Source organism: Oryza sativa, chromosome 5 (assembly GCF_034140825.1).
Source record: "Oryza sativa Japonica Group chromosome 5, ASM3414082v1".
Lineage (NCBI taxonomy): Eukaryota > Viridiplantae > Streptophyta > Magnoliopsida > Poales > Poaceae > Oryza > Oryza sativa.
In genome coordinates, this window is record NC_089039.1 from 16,900,991 (window position 1) to 16,927,036 (window position 26,046).

Sequence of the window (26,046 nt, forward strand, 5' to 3'; positions counted from 1 at the left end):
CTCTGATTCGGTTGATATATTTGCCTACCTAATTTATCATATATCTTAGTTAATCTAGTTTGGTAGCTCGATTTACTTATATCGGCTGAGATTCGCTTTAGGGTTTATGCCAGTATCGACTAAATTGCTTTGCCATATTAGATTAGCTAAGATATTTGCCACCCTAAAAATCGGTCAAGGGCTTGATTGTCTAGATATATATTTTCTTTTCATACTTAGTGCTGCATCAGTTGAGTTTGATCTACTAAGTCGTGCTTAGAACCATAATTCCTAGCCTGCTTCTTGATTGCCAATAAGGGTTTCATCGGGTTTTCCACCGATGAGGTATCCAGACGTTGTATCAGCATACAAGGATAGCATATAAGTTGGATTTAGCTGATGACAACAAAGGTTTTACTATTTATCTAATCTTGTGGATTTTATGACATCGAACCTCCAACCGATGTATGCTTTAACCTTCGGATGAATACTTGTTCTATCATATCATTGTTAGCCGATTTGTTTCTACTGAATTATATTGTTGTCCTGTTACATTATCATCAGCCGATTGACTTTATTTACATCAAGTGTTAGATTCTACACCAACCATATAGTCGATTGATCAAAACCCTATCGTCATCGGCTGGAATTACTCTATTGGCTTATCAGCCGATCGGCCCATTGATCTGCTATTTGTATATCTTATCAGTTGCAGGATCAAATTGACTGGCACGCCCGCATCTTATCAACCTTTGGACCTGCACTGGAGCTAAGCAGATCTCCCAGGCTGTTGTGTTCGTCAAGTTAATTCGCACCAACACAGACTTGGCATCGTTGGCCAAGTGCAGATTTCTCGTCAATAGGTATTTCAATCACAAAATTTCTAGAAATTCCGAGAAAATTTCTGGAAAGTTTCCAACCGATTCCGAGTTTCGACGAAAACTGCCCTTATCATATTAGATTCTGTTTTCGAGAATTTTTTTTTCTGAATTCGTTTCCGTTTCCAAAAAATTCAAAAAAATCTTGACTGACAGATTCCGTTTTCGAAAATAGGTCTAGAATTCAGAAAAGTTTCCGTACCATTTTCACCCCTATCTCATGCTCCTTAGCAGTGCAATTTGTGCAAAATAAAATTCTATATATGAATTTGTCATGGTTATGGATACCGCATACCCAATAGTAATCGACTAAGCTTGGTGGGCCCACCATATACCAAGTCTTAAACGGAATTGTACCTCGTATATAGAAGGAGTTTCGGATAAGGAAAGAAAGTAGAGTTCTATATGGAAACGACAATGACTACTCGGATCGTATCCATACTTGTCTCCCTAGTTCTACTTGTACAAGGGGACATCTATGGGTATAAATACAAAACCCCCTATGACGAGAGGGGACGACAGACACGCAAGCTAGAACAAACCAATATGCCGCCAGACATCGACATGAGAGATTAGCCTAGACAGACTTAATTTGGTGTCTGCGGAGGCCGACAAGAGGGATCTAGCGCCATCTCTGATCTCGACGAGTTCATATTAGAGGAGGAAGAGTACTACCCCATTGTCGACTACGTGTTGGTGTTCGTGCTGTCATGTCGACGACGGCTAGATAGGTTATCCCAAATATTGTACTTGTGTGATTATGATGAATATAGAGCAACACTAGCTTCGGTCAACAGGAGTAGGGCTTTTATCTGTCAGATAAGGGGACCGAACCTGCATAAAAATTCTTGTCTCTGACTCTTTTACCTCAATCTCGCATATACCCTGATACCAACGATCTCCATACTATGCAAATACCATAGTCGTGATCTCAAACGTCGATAGAATTTGTTATAAAAATGTTTAGATCCATTTTTGAACTTTAAAATAATATTTAATTAATTTGTTTGTACCCTCCAATAATTATCACAAATCATTCATCCATTCAGCTATTCAGCAGAAAAGTACATAGGTAAAAGGATAATTATGCTAAGCCTATCGTTTTAATTAATGTACCAACAAAGTTTGTTGATTAAAGTTTTCACAATAAAAGTTAAGATGCATCAAATGAACAAACCAAAAATAATTTCAGGGCAAGGCTTTTATACTTCTATAATTCTATTCCAATTACAAAGATAAGTCTGAAAATAATATTAAAACCCCCAAATCAACTCTAAATTAAGTTAAAAAAGTTTATGTTTTAGTTGTGGCTATAAGACAACGAGCAACCAATGTCAATTAATTTCATGTAATATACTAAATGCATAATAACTTCATTACTAAAATAACTCCAGGTTCCTGACTAAAATAGCTCATAGATTCATGAGAGATTCCACTACCAGTCCATAATAAGGTTGCTATAAAAATTGTCCCTGCAAAAATAATTAATAAAACTGTCGTGCATAAAATAAATGTAAGGGCAAAATTGCCTTTTCACTTGCCTACTGTTGACGAAAAATCCGCGCTCGGCCGATGGTGCCGAAACTGTGTTATCGACGAACACAACGACCTAGAAGATCTGCTTAGCTTCCGCGCATGTCTAAAATATTGATGAGATACAGGCGTGCTAGTCAGTTTGATCCTGCTACTGACATATGTAAATAGTAGATCAATAAGTTGATCGGCTGACAAGCCAATGGAGTAATACCAATTGATGGCAGCCGATAGCAATAGGATTTTGAATTATCGGCTATATGGTTGATGTAGAATCTGACACTTGATGTAAATAACAATATAAAGACAATCAACTAATGGTAATGTAATAAGAAAACAATTTAATCAAGTAGAAACCAATCAGTTAACAATGATATGATAGAATAAGCATTGTTCCGAAGGTTAAAGCATACATCGGCTGGTGGTCCGATGTCATTAAAGATTAGATAAACAATGAAACCTTTGGTGTAATCGGCTAAATCCGACATGCATACAATCCTTATAAGCCGATGCAACGTCCATATAACTCATCGGTTGAAACCCCAATCAAACCCTTATTATAATCAAAGACAGGTTAGCTTTTATGATTTTAAGCACGACTATGGATGATGCATCGCAAAGTATGCAAAGAAGCATAAAGTCTAAACAATTAAGCTTTTGACTAGTTTTCAGGGTGGTGGATACCTTAGATAATTTAATCTAGTAAAACGATTTAGCCGATACCGACATAAACCCTCAAGCGAGAATCAACCAATATGGCTAAATTGAGATACTAAGACTAGATTAACTAAGATATATGATAAGTAGGTAGACAAACATACCAACCAAACCAGAGCGATCCAAGAGGTAGCGTTAGACAACACCAACGTAGCCGATACGATTGTCAGGGCCAGCGGAACGTAGGGCTTACCCCTTCGCTGGAGATCGAAAGCCGATGCAACCCCGCGTCAGGTGCCAAGTTCCACCGGATGATAAGTAAAAACCTCAGTAAAGAGGGTGGCGATGGGCCGAGAATAGTTGTATTGATCTGTGAGATAATTTACAATGACCCCGGATATACATATTTATACCCATGGATAGATACTAATCCTTGTTGGACAAGAAAGAAACTTTAAGTTCTTATCGGACACTCAACACAGTTTCCTAAAGATAAAAGGAAACTAACAGACTATTCCTAATTAATAGATAAACTGACATGTCGCATCCTTCTTGAACTCGGTCTCTTATGGATAAACTTCCTTTAGTAAATTAATTTCCTTATCCGAATACAGTAAGAATCTGACTATTAGCGACTTGATAATTCCCATCGGTTGATTCCAGGACTTTGAAGCCGATATTGACTCTATGCCGATGATGACTTCGGAGTTTACCAAATTTCACTGTTAACACCTACTAACGCTAGGTAAAACTAACGGAATAGGCATATAAAGGATAAAAGTTGAGAATGGGGGTAATTAGCGAGAGAGAGAGAGCGCCAATTTTGCAATGGTAAATGAGGAAATCAATCAACGTTAGAGCACAAATAAAAAATTTCTTTACAAAATATTTTCAAAACTTTTCATGACAATTTGCAAAAAATATTAAATATATCTATATATTTTAATAAGTCTTATGCGTTTTCTTGGTAATCCTTTTATTTGTGGCTTATAAGCCGAAACAAGTGATCTAAGAAACTAAAAATAATCTTAAGTAGTACTTTATACTCTGATTCTAAATGGTCCAAATTAAAAGCAATTCAGAAAAGCAGAAAATATAATAAACCCCCTAAAAAAACTCCGAAAATGAGTTCTAAAATTCAAAATTGCCTGCAATTTAAATGGTAACAAGTAGCCAAGCAATAATGTTAAAATAAAATCATTCCAACTTAATTAAAATGCATACTTGTATGAAGAGAGAAGACAGGAAATTTAGAAGGTAAAGTGAGGCATTGTCTCATGCTAAATTGCTAAGTTAGAGGGTAGTACTTCACAAGGTAAAATAAGCAAACAAAAAATTAATTTAAAGGATCAGGTCCTCTGAACAAATAGTTAAAGGAACTAACACGGTTTTCATATTTATTAATCATACCTAAGTACCTAACCTAGCCTCGTGGTAGCTGCAATAACGTATCTGCCGTGCCTCCTACCATGAATCTTGTTATTAATAGTTGTTTAACTTATGACATAAAAGAACATGACACAATTATTGTAAAGGAAATAGAGGGCCGATCAATTGGCTTGGAAGGTGGATGCTGGAAAATTAGCAGCCCTATAGCTAGCCAACAGGTGCTGTTGCACACTGTCACTACCAAACGCTTTGCGCCACATGATCGATCCTCCAAACTCTCATCAAAATTCAAAGGTCAATTAAGTACCATACATCTCAACAAATTTCTCCCCGATAATTAAACATCCAACAAACTAAAGTTGGGGAAAAGGATATATTAGCGAACTACCTTTGTGTTGGTAATATGTGTGTGTTTCTCAAAATTTTATTCATCCATTTGTTGGAGCCTGTCTCGAACAGACTGGTTATATATATATATATATATATATATATATATATATATATATATATATATATATATATATATATATATATATATATATATATATATATATATATATATATATATATATATATATATATATATATATATATATATATATATATATTCTTGTATATTATATATGTTTTGAAGTTGCGCTACTATCACGATCATGATTAATCGGACCAAGCTTCGTCATCAGGAAAAAAAGGAAAATCTTTATTGTATACAAATTAGGTTAAAGTACCTAACAATATTGTTGTTCACCTGCTACAACCCAGTGGGTTGGGTTCTTAATAATAATTAAAAAGTAATCGGAGTTGTCAACTTGTAGAAAAACACAATCTGATATGATCAGTCTTTGAGATCATCTGACCAGAAATAGTTACGTACACTAGTATACCTTATGAAAATTAATTAATTATTAAGCACCTACTATAATTATCTAAAAATTTTAAGCACCAACTGTAGACAAGAGTCTTTTCTTTTTTCATTTGTTTTTTTGAAACCTGAAAATGGGACCAATCTAGAAAGGACTAGATTGATTTTGAATTAAGGAGGGGGTGAGGCTCGAACCCGAACCGACTAGCTCGCAGCTTGCGTTGCTAGCTGAGAAGACCCTGGGCCTTTCTCTTTTTTCATTTGTGGAGAAAAAATATAATTGGAATTGTAAGCTAGCTATCTAGTCCCATCGGTCTCTAAGTACTCAAATAAGTTTGGCACGATCTTTACTTAGAAAAAAAATATAAATAAAATACAGAATTAGAGTGCACTAGTACTTCAAATCCTATGAATAAAAAAATACATGAAAACTGCAGTAATGACCATTGGATAGGGTTCAGGAAAATATTTTTTTATCCCAAAGGTTGAATCTCATGTCAAAATTCCTCTAAATTTTCTGAGCCATTCCAAAAGAATTTCATAGCATTTTTGGATAGCTATTCCTGATCATGTAGAAAAAAATTCGGATGGTCGAATTCCTCCAAATTTTCTTAAAGAACCCTTTGTTTTAGGGGTTTAACAGTTTAATTATCTATCCCAGCGGTTTGACGCAATCGAGGGTTTACATAGAAGAGGATACTTGGGGAGATCGATCGACGATACTTCCTCCCGGAGAAAAGAAGAAAACTTGTAAAGGAAGCTCATCATTCAGCATATTTTTTCAGCGAAAATATAATGCGTTAGGTTGTTAGTTAGTGCTACTTTTTGCATGCAGCAGGGGTGTTTCGGACTGTCCTTCACTTAAGCATACTTTGACTGACTGAACACCTACCACTAACTAACTTGGTGTCAACATCGATGGTTGACTTGTTTCTGACGTAAACGATGTATGTTTCATTGTTTAAAGAAACATTAAGGTCGATCTCGTGAAGTAATCCTGACTATGGTTGCCAAATTTGATCGATCTCGTAATTAATCAGAATAAGATGATGAGAAATTTCACCAGCTAGGCAGAGCGACTCACTGTCTAATTCACCAGGAAATTTCACTTATATAATTTTTTCCTAATGTTTAATTAGGTTGCCGTTTTTCCTTTTGGTACATCGTGATTAAGCACTGGTGATAATCACTTTACCTCGCCAAAAAATGGAGTCTTCTTCCTCGTGTCTATTTGAGGCAACAAAATATGATTTCTTTTGAGAATACGTTCTAGTACCGGAGGTGTGAGAAGTACTCCTCCAGTTTTATATTAGAAAATATGGTCCCTCCGGTATATCATCAAGACTGTGAAATCACTCATTTCTTTTACATTAATAAGTGCATTCAACATTTACTTTTATGGTCTATTTAGAATTAATTATACTATTTGTCGAAAGATATATTTCAAATTGGAATTGCTTTGAACATGTTTCATCCTAGTAGTAGTTTGCATAACAAGTATGTTTGGGATTAAAACAAAAATGAAAAATTCTTAGTGGTGCTTCAGATCATTGTCCTCCGATTCATAAAACTTGATATTCAAAAGCTCAGCTCTTTGATAAACTAATGACTTGTTTTGCCGCAATTACTAAGGAGTAGTACGTAGTTGCAAATAGAGCGGAGACATATCTAGTGTAGTTATGGCTTGAGCTCTTGCTCCCAAATCAAATTTAAAACTAATTAAATCATCATATAAATTTTGAAGAAAATCAATAACCCATTAATTAAACCACAACTTAGCCTAGGATTTAAGTAATTTATGGTTCCACTACTACTCCCTTTTTCCAAAAATATAACAATTTAATATCGGGTTTGACACAAACTACCGTTACAAATATAGATAGGTCCCATATCTAAATTCGTAATCCTAGCCCGTATCAAATCCGTAAATTTTAGACGGAGGAGGGAGTAGTCACAAATCATCTTTTTTTTTAAGTTACAAGCTTAGTACCGTTATAACTGTTTTTTTTTTTGAGAAACCCGTTATAACTGTGAACTGTGATATTTACGAAAGGTGATTTGCCCGCGCGTGCGTGCAAGAGAAGAATCGTTGCAGCGTCTGCTTCCGCGCGGTTGGGGTTTCCGGACAGCTGGATTATAGCGTTATTAATAACTGCCCTTGAATAATGACGAGAATCGCACACGTGATGAACAAGCAAAGATTATACTCCCCCTGCAGCAGCAGCAGCAGCAGCAGCAGCATGCATGTGTCATTTTTCTAACATAAGATCAACTAGGAATTAGGTCTCTCTGCCTCAATCAATTAATCATAGGAGTACCGATCAGTCGCATTTTTTTTGTGGGCACGCCACGACTAGCTACTAGATTTCCTTAATTAGTTTAATGCTCATGTTATATATATGTGGACGTCCAACGGGAGAAAATAATAATTCCGAAAATTGAAACCCTAGCTCCAACCTACCGCCGTCGCCGCAATCCCCTATCATCATCGCCGTCACCGAGGCCCCACAGTTCCAGAGACTGGCAGCAGCGAATCTGCCCGTCCCGAGCTGGCGTCGTCGCCGGAGTTCCACCACCACCCCCGCGCTCCTGAGGCCAGGCCACTGTGCCCAGCTCTTCGTGAGGCCGCCTCACCACCCCCCCCACCCTCCCCCCCGGCGCGCTTCTCCCGTACCTGCATGAGGGTACCGTCACCGGATCCACTAGACGTGAGCCGCGACGAAGCCTCCACTGCCTCTCCCATCGTCGCTGGTGCTATTGCCAGCCATGCTCCCGTCGAGTAGGGATGAGATAGAGGGAGGAGAGGTGATAGGGGAGAGGACGTGAAAGAGGGCAGAGGATAGAGAGGAATAGGGGAGTGATAGGGTTCGGTGGGAGGATTGAAAAATTATAACAGAAGTGTTGCACCCTGTTGTGCTCTTCATTAATTTTCGCATGCAGGTCTTCATGGGACACCCTCAAAGGTTTTTACATACGGTTTTTTACGCTGGAAAAAAAGTGGTGTCTAGGGAAATTATTTTTTAAGTAGCGGACGATACTAGAAAAGTAATAAAAATAATTATGAAAAACTAAGGAAAGCCTAACTCTATCTGCATCACTTTAACATATTCTCTACTATAAAATTAAGAAAGTTATGATTTAATTGTAAATAGCTTTGTGACAAATAACACTAAATCTGTACATAGCATTTCGACATCGTACTTCCGATCTTAGTTTTGTTGTAAATTTGACCTATAAATATGTAATTTTACGATATACTAGCGTCTAACATATGTGTCGTTTTGTCATAGTTTTGGCAAAGCATAGACAGTTATATAAAATTTTACCTTATATTATACCATATGTATGTATGTTCTATATTTCATCTTATATATAATCACAGCATTTAACGTGCTTATCCACTATGTATGTAACTTTATGTATGAGTTGTTTTATGTAAACTAGCATTTTTCTGTGCATTGTAACAGGATTTTAGTTAATAAAATTTATCATTATGATGTTATTATCATTATATTTTATACATCATCTCTTAATTTATGTATATATGCTTTGTATTGTCCTTTTTTCAAAAGAAGTAATAAAGTTTGTGGTGGATGTGGTTGACATGTAAACCCTTTAGCTTCACATGTCCTTTCTCCATTTCAAAAGATAAATTTTGCTATACGATAGTTAAAATTTGTATAATTTGTTGGTAGACATCATAAAAAATATGTCATGAGTGAAAGAGACCTAAAAATATTTTTTTAATGAATCGGCGAGCCGCCAATTTCATTGAATAGAGAAGGAGTAAACTGTACAGTATAAAAGGAAAAACATGACCAAAGGTCCTAACGAACTAAGTTATAAGCCAATTTTCCAGATGTTTTGCTCCTGCTAAGAGATCCATGCTCTGGCCTCCTCTTTTATTTTTGTTAGCAGGCCATTCGACGAGAGCTCCTTTTACTGGAAGGTTCTGCTGTTTCTTTCATTCCAAATTTCCCCGGCGACCAAAAGCGTCAACGAATGGAGGGCCTTCTTGGGGGCTTCTTTGGTGCTTGTGATTATTTCCCACCATTCTAAGATCGACGAAGCTTGTTGCCACTGGTTAGGATGCAAGGTACTGCATGCCACCTAGTTCGCCATAGCCATCCAAATTCGCCTTGTGTAGCGGCAATTCGCCAAGAGGTGGAGGGCCATTTCCTGGGCCTAGCGACACAGAGGACAGACGGAGCCATTCGGCCACCCCCTAGTAGCTAGCCTGTCTGAAGTCCAAACTCTGTTCTGAATGACTAGCTAGGCGAAGGTTTTACATTTTCATGGGGCCCAAGGTTTCCAAATTAGGGTGTTGAAGTTGGTGGCCGTTGTGCTGAGAAGCTGTACGTTGTATGCCGACGCCGCCGTGTATTCACCGTGACTGTTGAGTTTCCATGTTATTTTATCCTCCTCGTGCTCGGACAACTCAACTGTCTGGGTAGCGCTCCATATCATAACAAGTTGGTCGATCAGTTCCGTTGTCCATCCTGTATCCGCTGGAAGGGTCACGTCGAGTAGCCACTGATTTGATTGCAATGCTTGTTGGAGCGATCTGTTCTTTTTCTTTGAAGCTGCGCGTAGACTAGTGGCGCCACGTCTTTCAACCTTCTCCCTTCCCACCAGGCCGACTCCCAGAAGCTAGTAGTTGCGCCGTCTCCAAATTTTATGGTTGTTGTTGTAGCAAAGAGGAGCTTGTCAGTGTCGTCACATGGTGTACCAGATCCTACCCATGCTTTATCCGGCGACTTCCATTCATACCTTCCATTCATACCATAGCCATCTGAGACGCAAGGCCCTTGCGAACTTTTCAAGGTTTAGGATGCCCAATCCACCCGAAGCAGTAGGGACACGTGTTTGTGTCCAGTTGATTTTGCATTTCCCATATGTCAAGGTTTCTTCGTCCGTCCACAGGAATTTCCTTCGCTGCTTATCTAGGATCTCGAGTGACCCTTTTGACGCTTTTAGGCCTGTCAGGAGGAAAACAAGCTGCGAGGTAAGCACCACCTTCACTAGGGTAGATCATCCTACCAGGCCAACATGTCTTCCTCTCCATCCGGCTATGCAATTCAATGATTTATCGAAGAGCGGCTGCAAGTCTACTTTCCTTAGTCTTGTAGTAGTCAGCGGAAGTCCGAGGTATTTCATCGGGAGGTTTACTCTAGTTGCTGGCATGCCTTGTAGGATGTCGTCGAGGTCCAAATCGTCGCACCTAATTGGTGCTACATGGGACTTTTGCAGATTCGTGCATAAGCCAGACGCTTGCCCATAGTGACCTAGCAACTCAGCGAAAGCACTCACGTTTTCCTTGTTCGGATTTATGAATATGGCCGCATCGTCGGCGTACATGGATGTGCGGAAGCGCACAGCTCTTCCTCGCAATTTGCTTATCGCTCCGAGATCGGTGGCTTTGTCAAGTAGGCGCTGAAGTGGGTCGATCGCTAGAATGAAGAGGAGGGGCGATAGAGGGTCTCCTAATAATTTATTAGAGGACAGTTTTAGCTCAAATAGAGCGAAATTCTTAAAGAAAAAAGTCCATAATAATCATATAAGGCCAAAAGCACCGCCGTAGGTACGACAATATCGTGCGACTCACGTTGGGGCTTTTGAGAGGCCGATGGATGCCACCAGAAGAACAGGGTCAAAACTGGCCATGACCCTCGACAACAAAAGCTTCTCCTTTTTTTTTTCCCTTCTCTTCCCGATCGAGAGCGAAAGCAAAGAATTTGCGTCGCGGTGGATTGCTTTGCTGTTTGGTGTGAGCAACTAGCTTAGCTGGTCCGGCTGGCCAGCCTAACGTTAGTTCTAGCTTACACTAGTTACTAGTACCAGTAGTAGCCCGTGCTTAGGTGCGTCCGCGCGTCACCGTCGCCATGCATAATTGCGGATGTGCGTGTCCCTTTCGTTGCAGGTTTGGATCAACACGTACGTACCACTGACAGGCCGCCGTCTATCCCGGGCCAACTTTGACTTAACCATTTCAATTTCATTCAATTCCACGTGACAAACTACATCTTTTTTTCTTTTTCTTTAAGAGAACACAGCATCTTTTTTTTCTTTTTCTTTAAGAGAACACAGCAGGGGAGGCCCCGGCCGTTAAATGACAAACTGCATCTCCCTCTATCCAAAAATATATGCGATTTTGATACTAGAATACATCATATTTTAATACTTCTGGACATGCTCCCCATCTAAATTCGTAGTACTAATATGTGTCATATCTGACCAAAATCCCTTATATTTTAGAACGGATGGAGTATTCAAAAATATCGTAGAAGTATTATCGTCAGTATACAAGCGCTCACAACACGTGCACATTCACGCCTACGAACACACAAATGCACATCCTACCCTTATTAGCGTATTCGGAAGACTCAGTGACGTATCTTCGTATTGATAAAGGCATCACAAATGTCTTGTTGTTAATGGATACGTCATCAATCACTGAAAGAATAAATAGTCGTAAATACGAGTACCCTTATTAAGTCTATATTATATAACTTAAATCAAGGTGAGCTCGTTCCATCACAAAGAGCATAACCAATTAACCTACACTCACTACTGTCGATGGGTGGTACCCGTAAACCGGATATTGGCGGACCGGTTGAGATCGGCATCGTGGCGTAAATCGGGAAGACGATTTCGCCGACTTGAGTCCACATCAGCATCGTTGAAGCAGGGAATACTTGGTTGAGGTTGGTGTTGACGCTGTTGTCGACGAGGCTGGATGACATAGTAGTAGAACCTTGAGTACCAAGTCCCCCTACCTGGCGCGCCACTGTCAACGGGTGGTACCCGTAGACCGGATATAGAGGGTATTGGGGTATGTTGGTACAAGGATCTACGTAATACGACATCAAGCAAACAAAAGACGAGGATTATACTGGTTCAGGCCCCTTGATAGGTAATAGCCTTAATCCAGTTGATATGGGATTATATGGTGGAAAACACAGGTTACAAGGGGAACAATGGAACTTGACGGATCCGGTGAGATTGTGGTTGAGTTGGTTCGACTAGATCCCGGCGATTTGGCTCCTTGCAGGCTCCGACTTCGTAGGCTGTGAGGGTTGTGTTGGCTCTGAGATTCGATGCCCCAGGTCCTCCCTGGGGGGTCCCTTTTATATCGCAGGTCAGGCGGTTTCCAAGTAGAACTCGGAGATAATAGACCCTATACGATACATTGATGACCCAGTCTTGTCCGAGTAAAACTCTTCCCCTCCGTAGACTTCGTGAAGGATTTCCTTAGTGTACGCGGGGAGTATCCGTATGCGCGTGGGTATGCCATACCGATATGTGACGTACATCAAAGGGTAAAGGGTATACCTAATCCGTAACCCTGACAGTAGCCCCCGACTTCTGCTTAAAATGAGCTCGTGTAACCATTCGCGACTTCTGGCGTCGAGACTGTTGTCGTTCCCGGTGCGAGGACCGTAGAGACAAAACGTAGTCGAGAGCACCATTTGAAGCCCAACGGTCACGAGCGAATTTAAACTGAAGTCCAAAAAACCGCCGCGCGTAACGGACCCAGAAATTTCCGGCGGGCATCTCTCTCTGTTCCTTGGAATTCGCACCGTCGGTAGTGCGTCTATTTAAAGGAATTTTGAGGATCCATTTTGAAGTTCGCCCCCCATGCAAAAAACATCCCGCCTGCAAGCGCTCTTCGTCTTCTCCGCTCCCACAAGAAACCCTAGTACATCGACCTGAGCTCTTTCTCCGGCGATCTCCGATCAGAGATGGATCTCAGCAAATCATCCTCCACCAGTGCGTCACTGAAGAAGCTTTAGGAAGACGGCGCCCTTCCCGGTCGCGGAACCATGGAAAGGGAAGCAGGAGGTACTAATCCCCAGCCCGTCTTAGGTCACATGGTTGCGATCGAAGACTATATTCTCTGCGGTTTTCTCCCTCCGCCTTCTGAATTTCTTCTCTTGGTTTTGAACTTCTATGGTCTTTCTCTTCTCCATTTGAAACCCAATTCTATCGCCTTTCTTAGCATCTTTTCTCATCTTTGTGAGGCCTACATTGGGGTAGAGCCCTTTCTTGATCTCTTTCGCTTCTACTACGAGCTGCGTTGGATGGAGTCCAACAGGGTGTCTGGTTGCATCGGGTTCCGACTTCGGGATAGCCTGAAGTCGTGTTATATCCCCTTCCAGTGCCCTTCTTCTCGCAGCAAATGGTGGACTAGGTGGTTCTACCTTCAGATCAAAGACTCGGACCCTGCCTTCGTTGTTCCCAAAGAATAACTGGACAAGATTTCGTCTTGGACCGCAAAGCCCCCTAGGACCCCCTCTCTCCAGTCGTTTATCGACATTATCGACGATCTCCGAGTACGAGGCTCAAGATTTCGTCTTGGACCGCAAAGCCCCCTTTGACCCCCTCTCTCCAGTCGTTTATCGACATTATCGACGATCTCCGAGTACGAGGCTTGTCGGGGTATAAAGTCACTGCAGACTTCGTTGGTAGGCGGATCCAGCCGCTCCAGGCTCGGGCCCATCCAGCCTTTGACTATTCCGGACCGGAGGACGCGACCCGGGTTTCTCCTCGGGGTATCTTTCTCGCATTTATCCTGACATGCTCATGTTCGCGTTTCTCTCGATTTACCGAAATTTGGTTCTCGATTCACAGGTCTGAACAGCGAAGCCGTGGAACGTCGTGTTGGCCAGGTGATGATCAGTGGTCCGACAACGGCGAGTGCCATCCCCGTTTCCCTTTGTGAAAAAGGGACGGCTGAACGTGATGCCGCCATCAATGTAAGTGTACTCGACAGGCATTCTGCGTTTTCCTTCCGAGATCACATTGTGACTTGATTAAGCGTAGGCTCTTCTTCTGACTAACATCATCGGGCCGCTCGCAGATCATCAGGTGGCGGCGTCTCTGAAAGAGAAGGTCGCCAAGGAGGCGTCTGATGCTGCTGCTGCTACTACAAGTGGTGGCAATATTCCGACAAAGGGGAGGAAGTTCTCTGTGAGCAGACATCGTCGCAAGGCATCAACCCCCTCGGTAAGCTATCCTGTCGTCAGATTATACAGCCAAAAGAATTTCGCCTTACTTCGCATCGACCGTTTTTTAGGCCTCGGACACGTCTTCCCCGCCTCCACGACGACAACGTCTTGTGACAATTGGCGAGAAGTAAGTGGATGAACTTACGTCTCCGTGATTTTGTTCGAGCATTTTCTGAAACATAGTTGTCTCATAGGGCGGCATGGGCGAAGGCGGCGCAAGACGAGTCCGGAGGGACTTCCGGCGCGTCTCCCGCTGTAGCCTCGACGGATGTCGTGCTTGCGCCCGGGAGTCGCGAGGCAACACCAAGCGGCCCAGTCAGCGGTCCCGCGGCTGGTCGTGGTCCACCGGCTGCTGTCCTCACCTGGGAGGAGCTCCAGGTCGAGATGGGGCGCCTCCTCGAGGCCGGTGCTAGTGGCATCGGCCGCGAGATTGCGGAGGCGAGGTCGGAAGCGGCGTCGGCGAACGAGCGTGCTGACCGGCTGGTACGCTAGTTGGCGGAAGCTCGTGAAGACCTCAAGAAGATGAGGGAGTTGGTGGCCGGCAACGAGCGACAACGGCAGGGGCTTGAGGACCGCATGTCGGAGCTCGGGAACAACCTGTTGGAAATCCGTGGCTCGTTGCGGGTCACATACACTGGCCTGCATCAGCTCGCCAGGGAGTGCGGCATTAAGTCTACTATCCCAGCGAATCCCGACGAGTTCTCGCTGACATCTTCTCTTGCGGAACTGGCGACGGCGATGGGGGAGATCCCCTCCAAGCATGCGGCCAAGATCGGGGAGGAAACATCGAACGGGATCTACACCGGAGCGTGCCACGTCCTCGCGTGTGTAAAGCTATCGCATCCCGAACTCGATCTGCGCGAGATCTTGGATCAGGGGGCGGCTAGCAACACACGTAAAGAGGTGATGGAAGAAGTCGGTGATCTGGGGGAATCCGTTCTCCCCCTATTTGAAGAGTAGGACCTCTTGTACTCCCAAGACATGCTGTGTAAAACTGAATCTTAACCGCCTTTGTGCGTGCAATTATTATTCTGGCTTACTCTTGTATGTTGATCTTGAGAGCTTTTGTCCTTTGTAGAGATGTTGATGACGAGGATGTCCAGCAGCGCGGGCAGCCCGAGTCACCGGCGATTATTCCGGTTCTCGCGTTTGAACCACATGCGTCGCCCGACAATGTGGACCAGACCCTTGCTACAGGGACGGAGATGGCGACGACTTCCTTAGGTTAGTAGTCCATTCATCCCTTGATGCTCTCCCGACTAGATCAACTATGTTCTCGAAAGAGGCGTATAGCTTGGCTTAGTTGTTCTCACATTGAGCAGATCTCGAGAGTGCTCTTGCTGGCCAAGATCGTCGTATCTAATATTGGAAGACAAAATTTGAAGTAGCGGAACTCGAGAGAACCATGCTTGCAGTGAAGAAAGAGCAGGCTGTGGAAACACTCCGAGGTCGTGAGGTGTGGTTCAACTCGTACTTGAAGAGTTGCTGCACATCCATGGCCAGGGTCTGTAGAGAACTTCGAGTGCCCCGTGGAGATCCCGAGGAGTCGGCGGCCGGATACATCTCATGGCTGAACGAAGCCTGTGCTCAACTCGATGGCATCGGCAAGCGTATTGACGAGGCCTTGAAGCAGGAGTGTCGTCGATCGAGCCGATATGCCGGAGGGCACGTGTTGGCTTGCCTACGAGATCATCGCCCGCGCATGGACCTCGATTTTCTCCGTGAGGGTTTTGCTCGTTCTCGGAGGACTCCAGCGGAGATAGACCATCTAGCGAGGTCGATGGCGCCGTTGGCGGAGAAGATCTTCCAGTCTATGGACTGGCGTTGGCCTTCTTGGTAGTCTTCGTACCCTGTGATAGATATCTCAGGAAAAAGGTGTAATATAGCTTTGGATTTGTGTAAAAACTGTAAGAAGTATTTTGTGAAATAGAAAAGAAATCTATCTTTAACAAATCTTTCTTACTCCGGATGTCGTGTGTAAGAGTGCGTTCTCAGTTGACGACTTTAGTCAGCCGTTTGAGTCGTACACTCTCCCTAGCCCCCAGCCTTGTCGTCGGAGAAATTTTCTCGGAGGATAAGGCTCTTGGACCTTTGACCTGCCTTGGTTGAATAAGCTCTGATCCTAGCCCCCAGCCGTGAAGTTGGAAAGTTAATTTCCGATTTCGCAGCTTGGTTAATACGCACGGCGAGAACTCTTACACGACCAGATCTTACATGGTCTTTCGTCTCTATAGGATCTGACAAGGCCTTATTGGCTCTGGGCGTCCCCAGCCGAAGATCCCTTAGGTTCCTCGGAGGCCTTGTTAAGACGGCGTAAAGGGACATGAGGATAGGTTTCAACGCTAGGTGTCATTAGGGTAAGGGATCATCGGGTGAAAACAGTTTGATTGTAATATGGGCCTAAGAATAGGCTTTATTGATACTGTAAGGTGTCTTACAGGTACGGATGATATTGACTCATACATAGAATTTACGTAGTTGGTCAATGTTCCAAGAATTTGCTAATTCGCGACCGTCGCCTTCTGCGATTTTGAATGCGCCTGGCCGCAAGACTTGTGTGATCGTGTAAGGTCCTTCCCATTTTGGTGAGAGTTTGTTTCGCCCTGCTTAGCTTTGAACTCATCGGAGGACGTAGTCGCCGATCGAAAGTATGCGTGCTCGGATGCGCTTCTCGTGATAACGGCGGAGGGCCTGTTGATAGCCGGCTGCTTGAACGGCAACTCGTTCGCGATGTTCCTCGAGTAGATTTAGATCGACGTTTCGCTGTTCCTCCTGGTCCTCGTCGGAGTTCTTCTGTACTCGTGTACTCTGATGTTGTAGCTCACTAGGGAGCATGGCCTTGGAGCCGTACACGAGGAAGAATGGTGTTTCCTTGTTAGACGTTGTCGGTGTGGTGCGTACGGCTCATAGTACTGATGGGAGTTCTTCAACCCATTTTTTGTCATGTGACATGAGCCTGTCGTAGACGTGGGTTTTGATCCCTTGTAGTACTATGCCATTTGCCCTCTCGACTTGTCCGTTGCTTTGAGGGTGAGAGACCGAGGCGAAGCATATCTTGACTCCCAGCCCAATGCAGTAATCCTGGAAATCGACGCTGATGAACTGGGAGCCGTTGTCGGTTATGATGCGGTGCGGTAGTCCGTATCTACAAAATATCCCCTTGATGAATTTGATGGCGTTGTCGGCCTTGATTTTCCCCGTGGGTACTACTTCGATCCATTTGGTGAACTTGTCGATCGCCACGAATAGGAACCTGTAGCCGCCCTGTCCTCGTGGGAATGGCCCGAGTATATCTAGCCCCCAGCACGAGAACGGCCAAGTCAGAGGGATAGTCTGGAGCGCTTGCGCGGGTAGCTTTGTGTGTTTACTATGGAATTGACATGCTTCACATCGCTGGACCATGTCGCATGCATCTTTAAGGGCGGTTGGCCAGAAAAAACCTTGTCGAAAAGCTTTCTCGACCAATGTCCGACCGGCGGCATGTGACCCACAAATGCCTTCATGTATATCTAGGAGGAGGTGTCTGCCGTCGTCGGACGAGACGCATTTGAGAAGTACCCCGTTTAGCGCTTTCTTGTATAGATCGTTGCCGACCATACAGTAGATCTTTGCTTTACGGGTTATTTTCTCGGCCTCTGTATCATCCTCGGGCAGCTCCTTGCTGTTGATGAATTTGATTAGTGGGATGTGTCAGTCGTCTGTGGTCTCGATATCGGCAACGGTGCGTTCTGCCTTTGTGGCCTCCGAGCTAACGTCGGGGGTGTCCGGGCTAACTTCGCCGCTAACTTCTTTCACTGATGGCTTCGTCAGGATGTCCAAAAAAGTGCCGGGCTCGAGCGGTTCTCGTCTGGACGCACGTCGTGCTAGGTCATCTGGCTCGATGTTGTCTTTGCGGTAGACGTGTCGGACTTTGATCCCATCGAACCTTTTCTCTAGCTTCCTGACTTCTGCAAGATACTTGGATAACTCGGGGTTAGAGCATTTATAATCTTTATGCACCTGGTTCGCGACTAGCTCGGAGTCCCCTTTGACGATTAGTCGCTTGACCCCAAGTACAGCTGCAGCTCTTATCCCGGCGAGTAGTCCCTCGTATTCGGCTGTGTTATTGGTCGCCCTGAAGTTGAGGTGGATTGCGTGCTTGAATTGGTCTCCGGAGGGAGATGTCAAGATAAATCCTGCCCCTGCTCCTTGGCTGTTGAGTGCACCATCGAACGCCATTGTCCACGTTTCGTTGTCGATTTGGTTGTCTGATTTGTTATCAGGCATAGTCCAATCGGCTACGAAGTCGGCGAGTACCTGGGACTTGATGGCTGTTCGTGGCGTAAAGTGGACATCAAACTGGCTCAGCTCGACTACCCATTTCACAATGCAGCCGACAACGTCTTTGTTTCTCACGACTTCACCGAGAGGACAGGAGGAGACAACTGTGACTCTGTGGGCTTGAAAGTAGTGGCGTAGCTTCCTTGATGTCATGATGACCGCGTAAAGTAGCTTTTGGATCTGTGGATATCTTGTCTTTGCGTCGTGGAGAGCTTCGCTGACGTAGTAGACTGGTCGTTGTACTTTCTCTCTCTCGACAACAATGATGGTGCTAACGGAATATGGCATGGCGGCAATATAGAGGAATAATTCTTCATTAGGTTGGGGAGCAACAAGTACAAGGGGGTTTGATAGGTAGCGCTTGAGTGCAACGAATGCCTCTTCGGCTTCCTGTGTCCATACAAATTTGTCTTGTTTCTTCAGCAGAGCAAAGAAAGGTTGCCCTCGTTCTCCCATCCTAGCAACGAACCTGCTCAGTGCTGCCATGCATCCGGTTAGCTTTTGTATTTCCTTGAGTCTTGTGGGCGACTTCATGTTCTCGATTGCCTTGATCTTCTCGGGATTTGCTTCTATTCCTCTGCCAGAGACGAGGAATCCAAGCAGCTTGCCCGACGGTACTCCGAACGTGCACTTCTCTGGATTGAGCATGAGACGATATCGTCGGAGGTTGTCGAACGTTTCCCGCAGATCGTCAATCAATGGGTCGCTTGTCTTGGTCTTGACAACGATATCGTCGACGTAGGCCTCGACATTGTTGCCGAGCTGGTTGCTAAGTGCTCCCTGGACCGTGCGCTGGAAAGTATTCCCTGCGGTTATTAGTCCGAACGGCATCTTGACATAGCAAAATACTCCGAATGGCGTGATGAATGCTGTCTTCTCTTCATCCTCTTTTGCCATGCTGATTTGGTGGTAGCCAGAGTAAGCGTCGAGAAAGCTCAACAGCTCACAGCCGGCTGTTGAGTCCACCAGTTGATCTATTCGAGGAAGAGGGAAGTGATCCTTGGGGCACGCCTTATTGAGGTCGGTGAAGTTGACGCACATTCTCTATTTTCCGTTGGCCTTCCGCACCATGACTGGATTGGCTAGCTACTCTGGATGAAGTACTTCTCTGATGAAGCCAGCTTTGAGAAGTTTGTCGAGCTCTTCTCGTATGGCTTGTTTTCGGTCTGGTGCAAATCTCCGCAGTCTTTGCTTTACTGGCTTGGCATCGGGTCGTACCATGAGTTTGTGCTCAATCACCTCCCTGGGGACCCCTGGCATGTCGGACAGCTGCCAAGCGAACACGTCAGCATTATCGCGGAGGAAGATGATGAGCGCGAGTTCCTATTTCTCGCTTAGTGTCGCCCTGATCTTGACGGTCTTGTCGGGGTTGGCACTGGAGAGTGGAACGATCTTGATTGCGCCGTCCGGTTTCGGCGTCTTGTTTTTCTTGCTCACTTTCTTGGGTGGCTCCGTCGTGGCGGGTGGGCTGGGTGTTTGCTCGACCATGTCGAGGCTCCGTTTGTCGCATTGTACCGCCAGCTTTGCGTTCCCTTGAACAGTGATTGTTCCCTTCGGTCCCGACATCTTGAGCACTTGATACGCGTAGTGGGATGCGGCCATAAACTTCGCAAGTGCAGTTCTCCCGATGATGGCGTTGTAAGCTGTATCGAATTCAGCGACATCAAAGGTGATCTGCTCTGTTCGGAAGTTGTTGGCTTGGCCGAAAGTCACGGGCAACGTAATCTTGCCTAATGGTCTGGACGAGGATTGGGGAGTAATTCCATGGAAGGGTTGATCGGTTGGTGTCAACTCGCTTTGCGGAATTCCCATCGCGTCCAAAGTGCTGGCGAAAAGAAGATTGATTGAGCTGCCACCGTCGATGAGGACTCGCGCTACCTTGATGTTCCGAATAGTGGGTTCGACCACGATCGGATATTGTCCTGGGATGACGGCGGTCTTGGGGTGGTCTTGTTCCGAGAACTCTATCTTCTGTTCAGACCACTTCATCTTGGGTGCAGCCCCCTGCCATGTCGAATAGACTTCGCGTTTCACTTTCTTGTATTCTCGCTTTGAGGAGTACGTTGTGGAACCTCCGAAGATGTGTGAAACGTGGAGGTCGGAGTCTGGATATGCTGAATCCGATTCATGAGGAACCGCCTCCTCGTCCTTTTCGACCACGCGTACTCGCTTGCCTTTTTCAAATGCAATGTGCTTCTCGAGCGATTTTTTGAAAACAAGGCAATCTTCCAAAGAATGTCTGTCCGTCTTGTGTATGGGGTACCATGCTTTCTTTGTGTCGCTGCTCTGTGGGTCTGGACGCTTGGGAGGGTTCGCGTATTCTGTTGCGAGAACTTCCGCTTGAGATTTCCTTTTCCCATTTTTGCGATTTTTCTTCTTGCTTGACTCAGACGCGTCCGTGGCTGGTTTCTTCTCTCCCCCGGCCTTCGGTTTATCATTCTTGCGTCTTAGCGCGTCATCTGCGTGGGCGCATCGCTCAACAATTTCGAACAATCTCTGAGTAGTTGTGATGCGTCTTGTCGCCAACTCCTAGGTAGTATAGCGATCTCTGACACCAGATTTGAAGGCGCGAATTACAGAAGCGTCGGTGATTTTGGGGATTGTATTTCTGCACTCGTTGAAGCACCAAACATATTCCCTCAAGGATTCACCCGAGTCCTGTGTCAACGCGTGTAGGTCGTCCTCGATCGCGTGGCGCTCGTAGGTTCCTTGGAAGTTGGCGATGAACTGTTGCCACAGGTCTGCCCATGAGGAGATTGAGTAGGGCGGAAGATGCATCAGCCATGAACGTGCAGAGCCTTTTAACGCAGTTGGCAAATAATTCGCCAGCGTGTTGTCATCTGCTCCGGCAGCGTAGAGTACTGTGGAGTAGACTTGAAGGAACTCTTCTGGGTCGGTGCTCCCATCATACTTTTCTATTGCTCCAGGTCGGAATCTCTCAGGCCATCGGACATCACGTAGGGAACGACTGAAAGCCCTACACCCAGCGCTGGGGGTGGTGGGTTGTCGGCGATCGTGTGTCCTTCGTGGATGTCTGTCTGGTGATGAGGAAGACGAGGATGATGACGATGACGATGGGTCACTTGGTTCCGGCGTACGGTTACGAGGATATCGGCCTGGATCTCGAGAATCCTGTCATCGTCTCCCGCTGTTGTCTCGGCTCCGGTCTCCATCATTGTCGTCGTTATGGCGACGTCCTCGACCGGTATCGTCTGGCACCTGTCGTTCGCGATCGTTGTGATCGTGGTGGTTGTGGCGGTTATCATGGTCTCGGTCCTCGTTTGAGCGGTCTCCTTGATTTTCGTTATCATGGCGCTGTGAAGAGACATGACGTCGGGAACGATTCACGTTGTCTCGTGTGCGTCGTGTCTCTCGGCGGCCGTTGATGTGATCTCGGAGATCGTCAGTGCCACGAGGTGGAGGGGTAGCTCGCTGAGGCGATTCCCTCCGTTCCAGGTTTTCACCATTGGCATCGCGAGTTGGTGGCTGCTCTGGGTGTGCTGCGGCAGTGGCCTCTTCGAACGCGTTGCTGAGGTTGGTCACTGATTCCCGTAGTCGTTCTGTCCAACGCGCGAGATCGTCGTTCAGAACGGGATCGTAGGGGGTTTCCCTCAGTATAGCGTTGACGGCTCTGATGTGCTGGGCTGGAGTGGTCAATTGATTCTCCGCTTCTGCATTGGTGCGCACTGATGTGCCGACATCCTCGATAGCCAATACCTCTCGCGGCGCGCTTGTTGTCGATGATCCATAGTCTTCGAGAAGGTGCAAGACTGATGGTTCGTGAGAATCAATATCGATTACCCCAACAAATCGATCTGAAGTTGGCGTCGCTCCTCGTTCCTTGTCTTTATCCCTGATGGGGATGTGTGACTGTTGGACCTTAGGGGATGGCGCTTTCATGGCGCTAAGAAAGACCTTGCAGCTTGAGAGGTCGTGATTCTTTGTCTTGTGAATAGGACAATAGACATCACGAGTTGGAGAAATAAGCTGAATTCCACGCTCTTTGCAGGCGCGAATTTCAGCGCGGACGTTGAGGAAAACCCAGCAGGCTTGCAAAATGTGTTTCCTGGTTTTGTGGATAGGACACCAGGACCTTGTCGCTTCGGAAGTCATCTTCGTCGGCTCACAGTTCATGTCGGAACGACAAGGTTTGGCCGCATCAGAATCCTTCTCGAGCTCGGATGTCGTCGATGCTCCGTTCTCCGTCCCGGCGGGCGGATTTTTTGACATGGAGTCGCCTTGGTTTGTAGCCACTACGTTCTCGTTTCCGGTCATTGGCGGACCGGTTGAGATCGACATCGTGGCGTAAATCGGGAAGACGATTTCGCCGACTTGAGTCCACATCAGCATCGTTGAAGCAGGGAATACTTGGCTGAGGTTGGTGTTGACGCTGTTGTCGACGAGGCTGGATGACATAGTAGTAGAACCTTGAGTACCAAGTCCCCCTACCTGGCGCGCCACTGTCGACGGGTGGTACCCGTAGACCGGATATAGAGGGTATTGGGGTATGTTGGTACAAGGATCTACGTAATACGACATCAAGCAAACAAAAGACGAGGATTATACTGGTTCAGGCCCCTTGATAGGTAATAGCCTTAATCCAGTTGATATGGGATTATATGGTGGAAAACACAGGTTACAAAGGGAATAATGGAACTTGACGGATCCGGTGAGATCGTGGTCGAGTTGGTTCAACTAGATCCCGGCGATTTGGCTCCTTGCAGGCTCCGACTTCGTAGGCTGTGAGGGTTGTGTTGGCTCTGAGATTCGATGCCCCAGGTCCTCCTCGGGGGGTCCCTTTTATATCGCAGGTCAGGCGGTTTCCAAGTAGAACTCGGAGATAACAGACCCTATACGATACATTGATGACCCAGTCTTGTCCGAGTAAAACTCTTCCCCTCCGTAGACTTTGTGAAGGATTTCCTTAGTGTACGCGGGGAGTATCCGTATGCGCGTGGGTATGCCATACCGATATGTGACGTACATCAAAGGGTAAAGGGTATACCTAACCCGTAACCCTGACAACTATGTCTAACCAGCTTACTAACCCACTATGTGGCAAAACATGTACACCCCTTCAATTTTTTTATACTGCGTTGTACATAAAGAAAATAAATACTAGTAGTACTTCCATTTGTAGTATGTCCTTGAGGTTGGCATGCTATTTAGTGTTTTTTTTAACTTCCAATTCTAAGAAGCAATTGATTAGTAGCTAATTTTTGAGAATCTGAAATTAAAAAGCTGGGTTCTCTAGTCTTTAGCTTTTAATTTATTTTTTGCATTCTATAGCTATAGAATCTATGGTAAAATTTGTTTGGAGAGCTATAAAATTTATGTTAAAATATGTTTGAAGAGCTGAAGATTATAGAAGAAGTTATAGATACTAGAAACTTTCAAAACATGGCATTAGTTCCCAACTTTTTCTTGAAACTTCCAACTTTTTCATCACATCAAAACTTTCCTACACACAAACTTCTAACTTTTTTGTCACATCGTTCTAATTTCAATCAGACTTCCAATTTTGGCATGAACTAAACACACAACAATTCTATGTGACAAACTACATCTCCCTCTATCCAAAAATATATGCAATTTTGATCCGATATGACTCATCTCTTAGTACTAGGATACATCATATTTTAATACTTTTGGACAAGCTCCCCATCTAGATTCGTAGTACTAATATGTGTCATATCTGACAAAAATCCCTTATATTTTAGAACGGATGGAGTATTCAAAAATATCGTAGAAGTATTATCGTTAGTATAAATATAAGCGCTCACAACACATGCACATTCACCCCTATAAATGCACAAATGCACATCCTACCCTTATGAGCATATTCAGAAGACTCAACCGACATATCTTCATATTGATGAAGTCATAACAAGCGTCTCGATGTTGATAGATATGTCGTCTCTATCACTGAAAGAATAAATAGTCGTAAATACGAGTACCCTTATTAAGTCTAGAACTTAAATCCAAGTGAACTCGTTCCATCACAAAAGAACATAACCAATTAAACTACGCTCACTTCGGCTAACCAGCTTACTAACCCACTACGTGCAAAACATGTACACACCTTCAATTTTTTTATACAGCGTTGTACATAAAGAAAATGAATACTAGTAGTACTTCCATTTATAGTATGTCCTTGAGGTTGGCATGCTGTTTAAGTATTTTTTGGTGAACTTCCAATTCTAAGAAGCAATTGATTGCTAGCTAAATTTTGAGAATCTGAAATTAAAAAGTTAGGTTCTCTAGCCTCTAGCTTTTAATTTATTTTTTGCATTATGTAGCTATAGAATCTATGTTAAAATTTGTTTGGAGAGCTATAGAATTTATGTTAAAATATATTTTAAGAGCTGAAGATGAAGAAGTTATAGCTACTATAAACTTTCAAAACATGGCCTTTAGTTGTGGTGGTCGTTTAAGAGAATTCCTTTGACCTATATTGACAATAGTAGATTGTAATATATGCACTATTCAGATTGTAGCCAATATAAAACTTACTAAATTTAGGCAAGTTGACAAAATTAACAAAATTTTGGCAGGAATTCTTATGTATTTACCAAAGTTTGACAAAAAAAAAACTAAATGTATGCATATTTTTAACAACTTTATATAAAAAAAAGGTATGGCTTGAAATGACATCAATCTAAACAACCCCTTACATTGACAAAGGGTAAATTGTAATCTATGCAAGGTGAGGGATAGCCCTTTCTTCTTCTTTTTTTTTTTTACTTTATGACCTAAACAATATCACAACCTTTGTTATATTTTAAATTCTTGTCACGATATTTTTGTAATTATTTAAATTTGTATCAAAGAAAATGATATTCCCCCCGTTTCATAATGTAAGTCATTCTAGTATTGTCCACATTCATATATGTGTGTCTAGATTCATTAACATCTATATAAATATGGACAATGCATGAAACGGCGGAAGTATACAGTTTAACCTAATTCCACAGTAAGTCACTAGAACCTCAATTGCATTTAAGGCTTTAAGCCCAGCCCATCCACCTCCTACTGAATGCAATAGCCCAATGCATCATAGGCTTTCTTCTTTTTTTCCAGTACCATTATTATTACGATTTATTATTATTTTTCTCCCTCCCTATGTCGAGCAAGTTTGTGGAGTAACGTTAAAAAAAAGTTTGTAGAGTAACAAATATAAACTACATTGTCTCATGATTTTTCACACGTCATGTGCATTTATACGGGTGAATGTGCATATTTATGCAAAGCATCTGCTTATGTACCGTGTTTCTCGCAAACAAAAATGATCTTTTTTTTATCTCAATGATTTAAATTCCATATTAAGAAAAATTTGATATAATCAAATTCCACAGCGAACCGATATGTAACGGGAAAAAAAAAGGACATAAACGATGCAGGAAGCCCCTCTCTCTCTCCT

At 44.1% G+C, this 26,046-nt stretch overlaps 1 protein-coding gene across 1 annotated transcript; it reads right to left on the reverse strand.

Annotated features, from left to right (window-relative positions):
• Positions 1–17,996: 17,996 nt before the first annotated feature.
• On the reverse strand, positions 17,997–18,524 carry LOC136356654 (uncharacterized). The gene has a single exon (XM_066310897.1). The coding sequence runs from the start codon at positions 18,522–18,524 to the stop codon at positions 17,997–17,999; it is 528 nt and encodes a 175-aa protein (XP_066166994.1).
• Between the last annotated feature and the right edge of the window lie 7,522 nt (positions 18,525–26,046).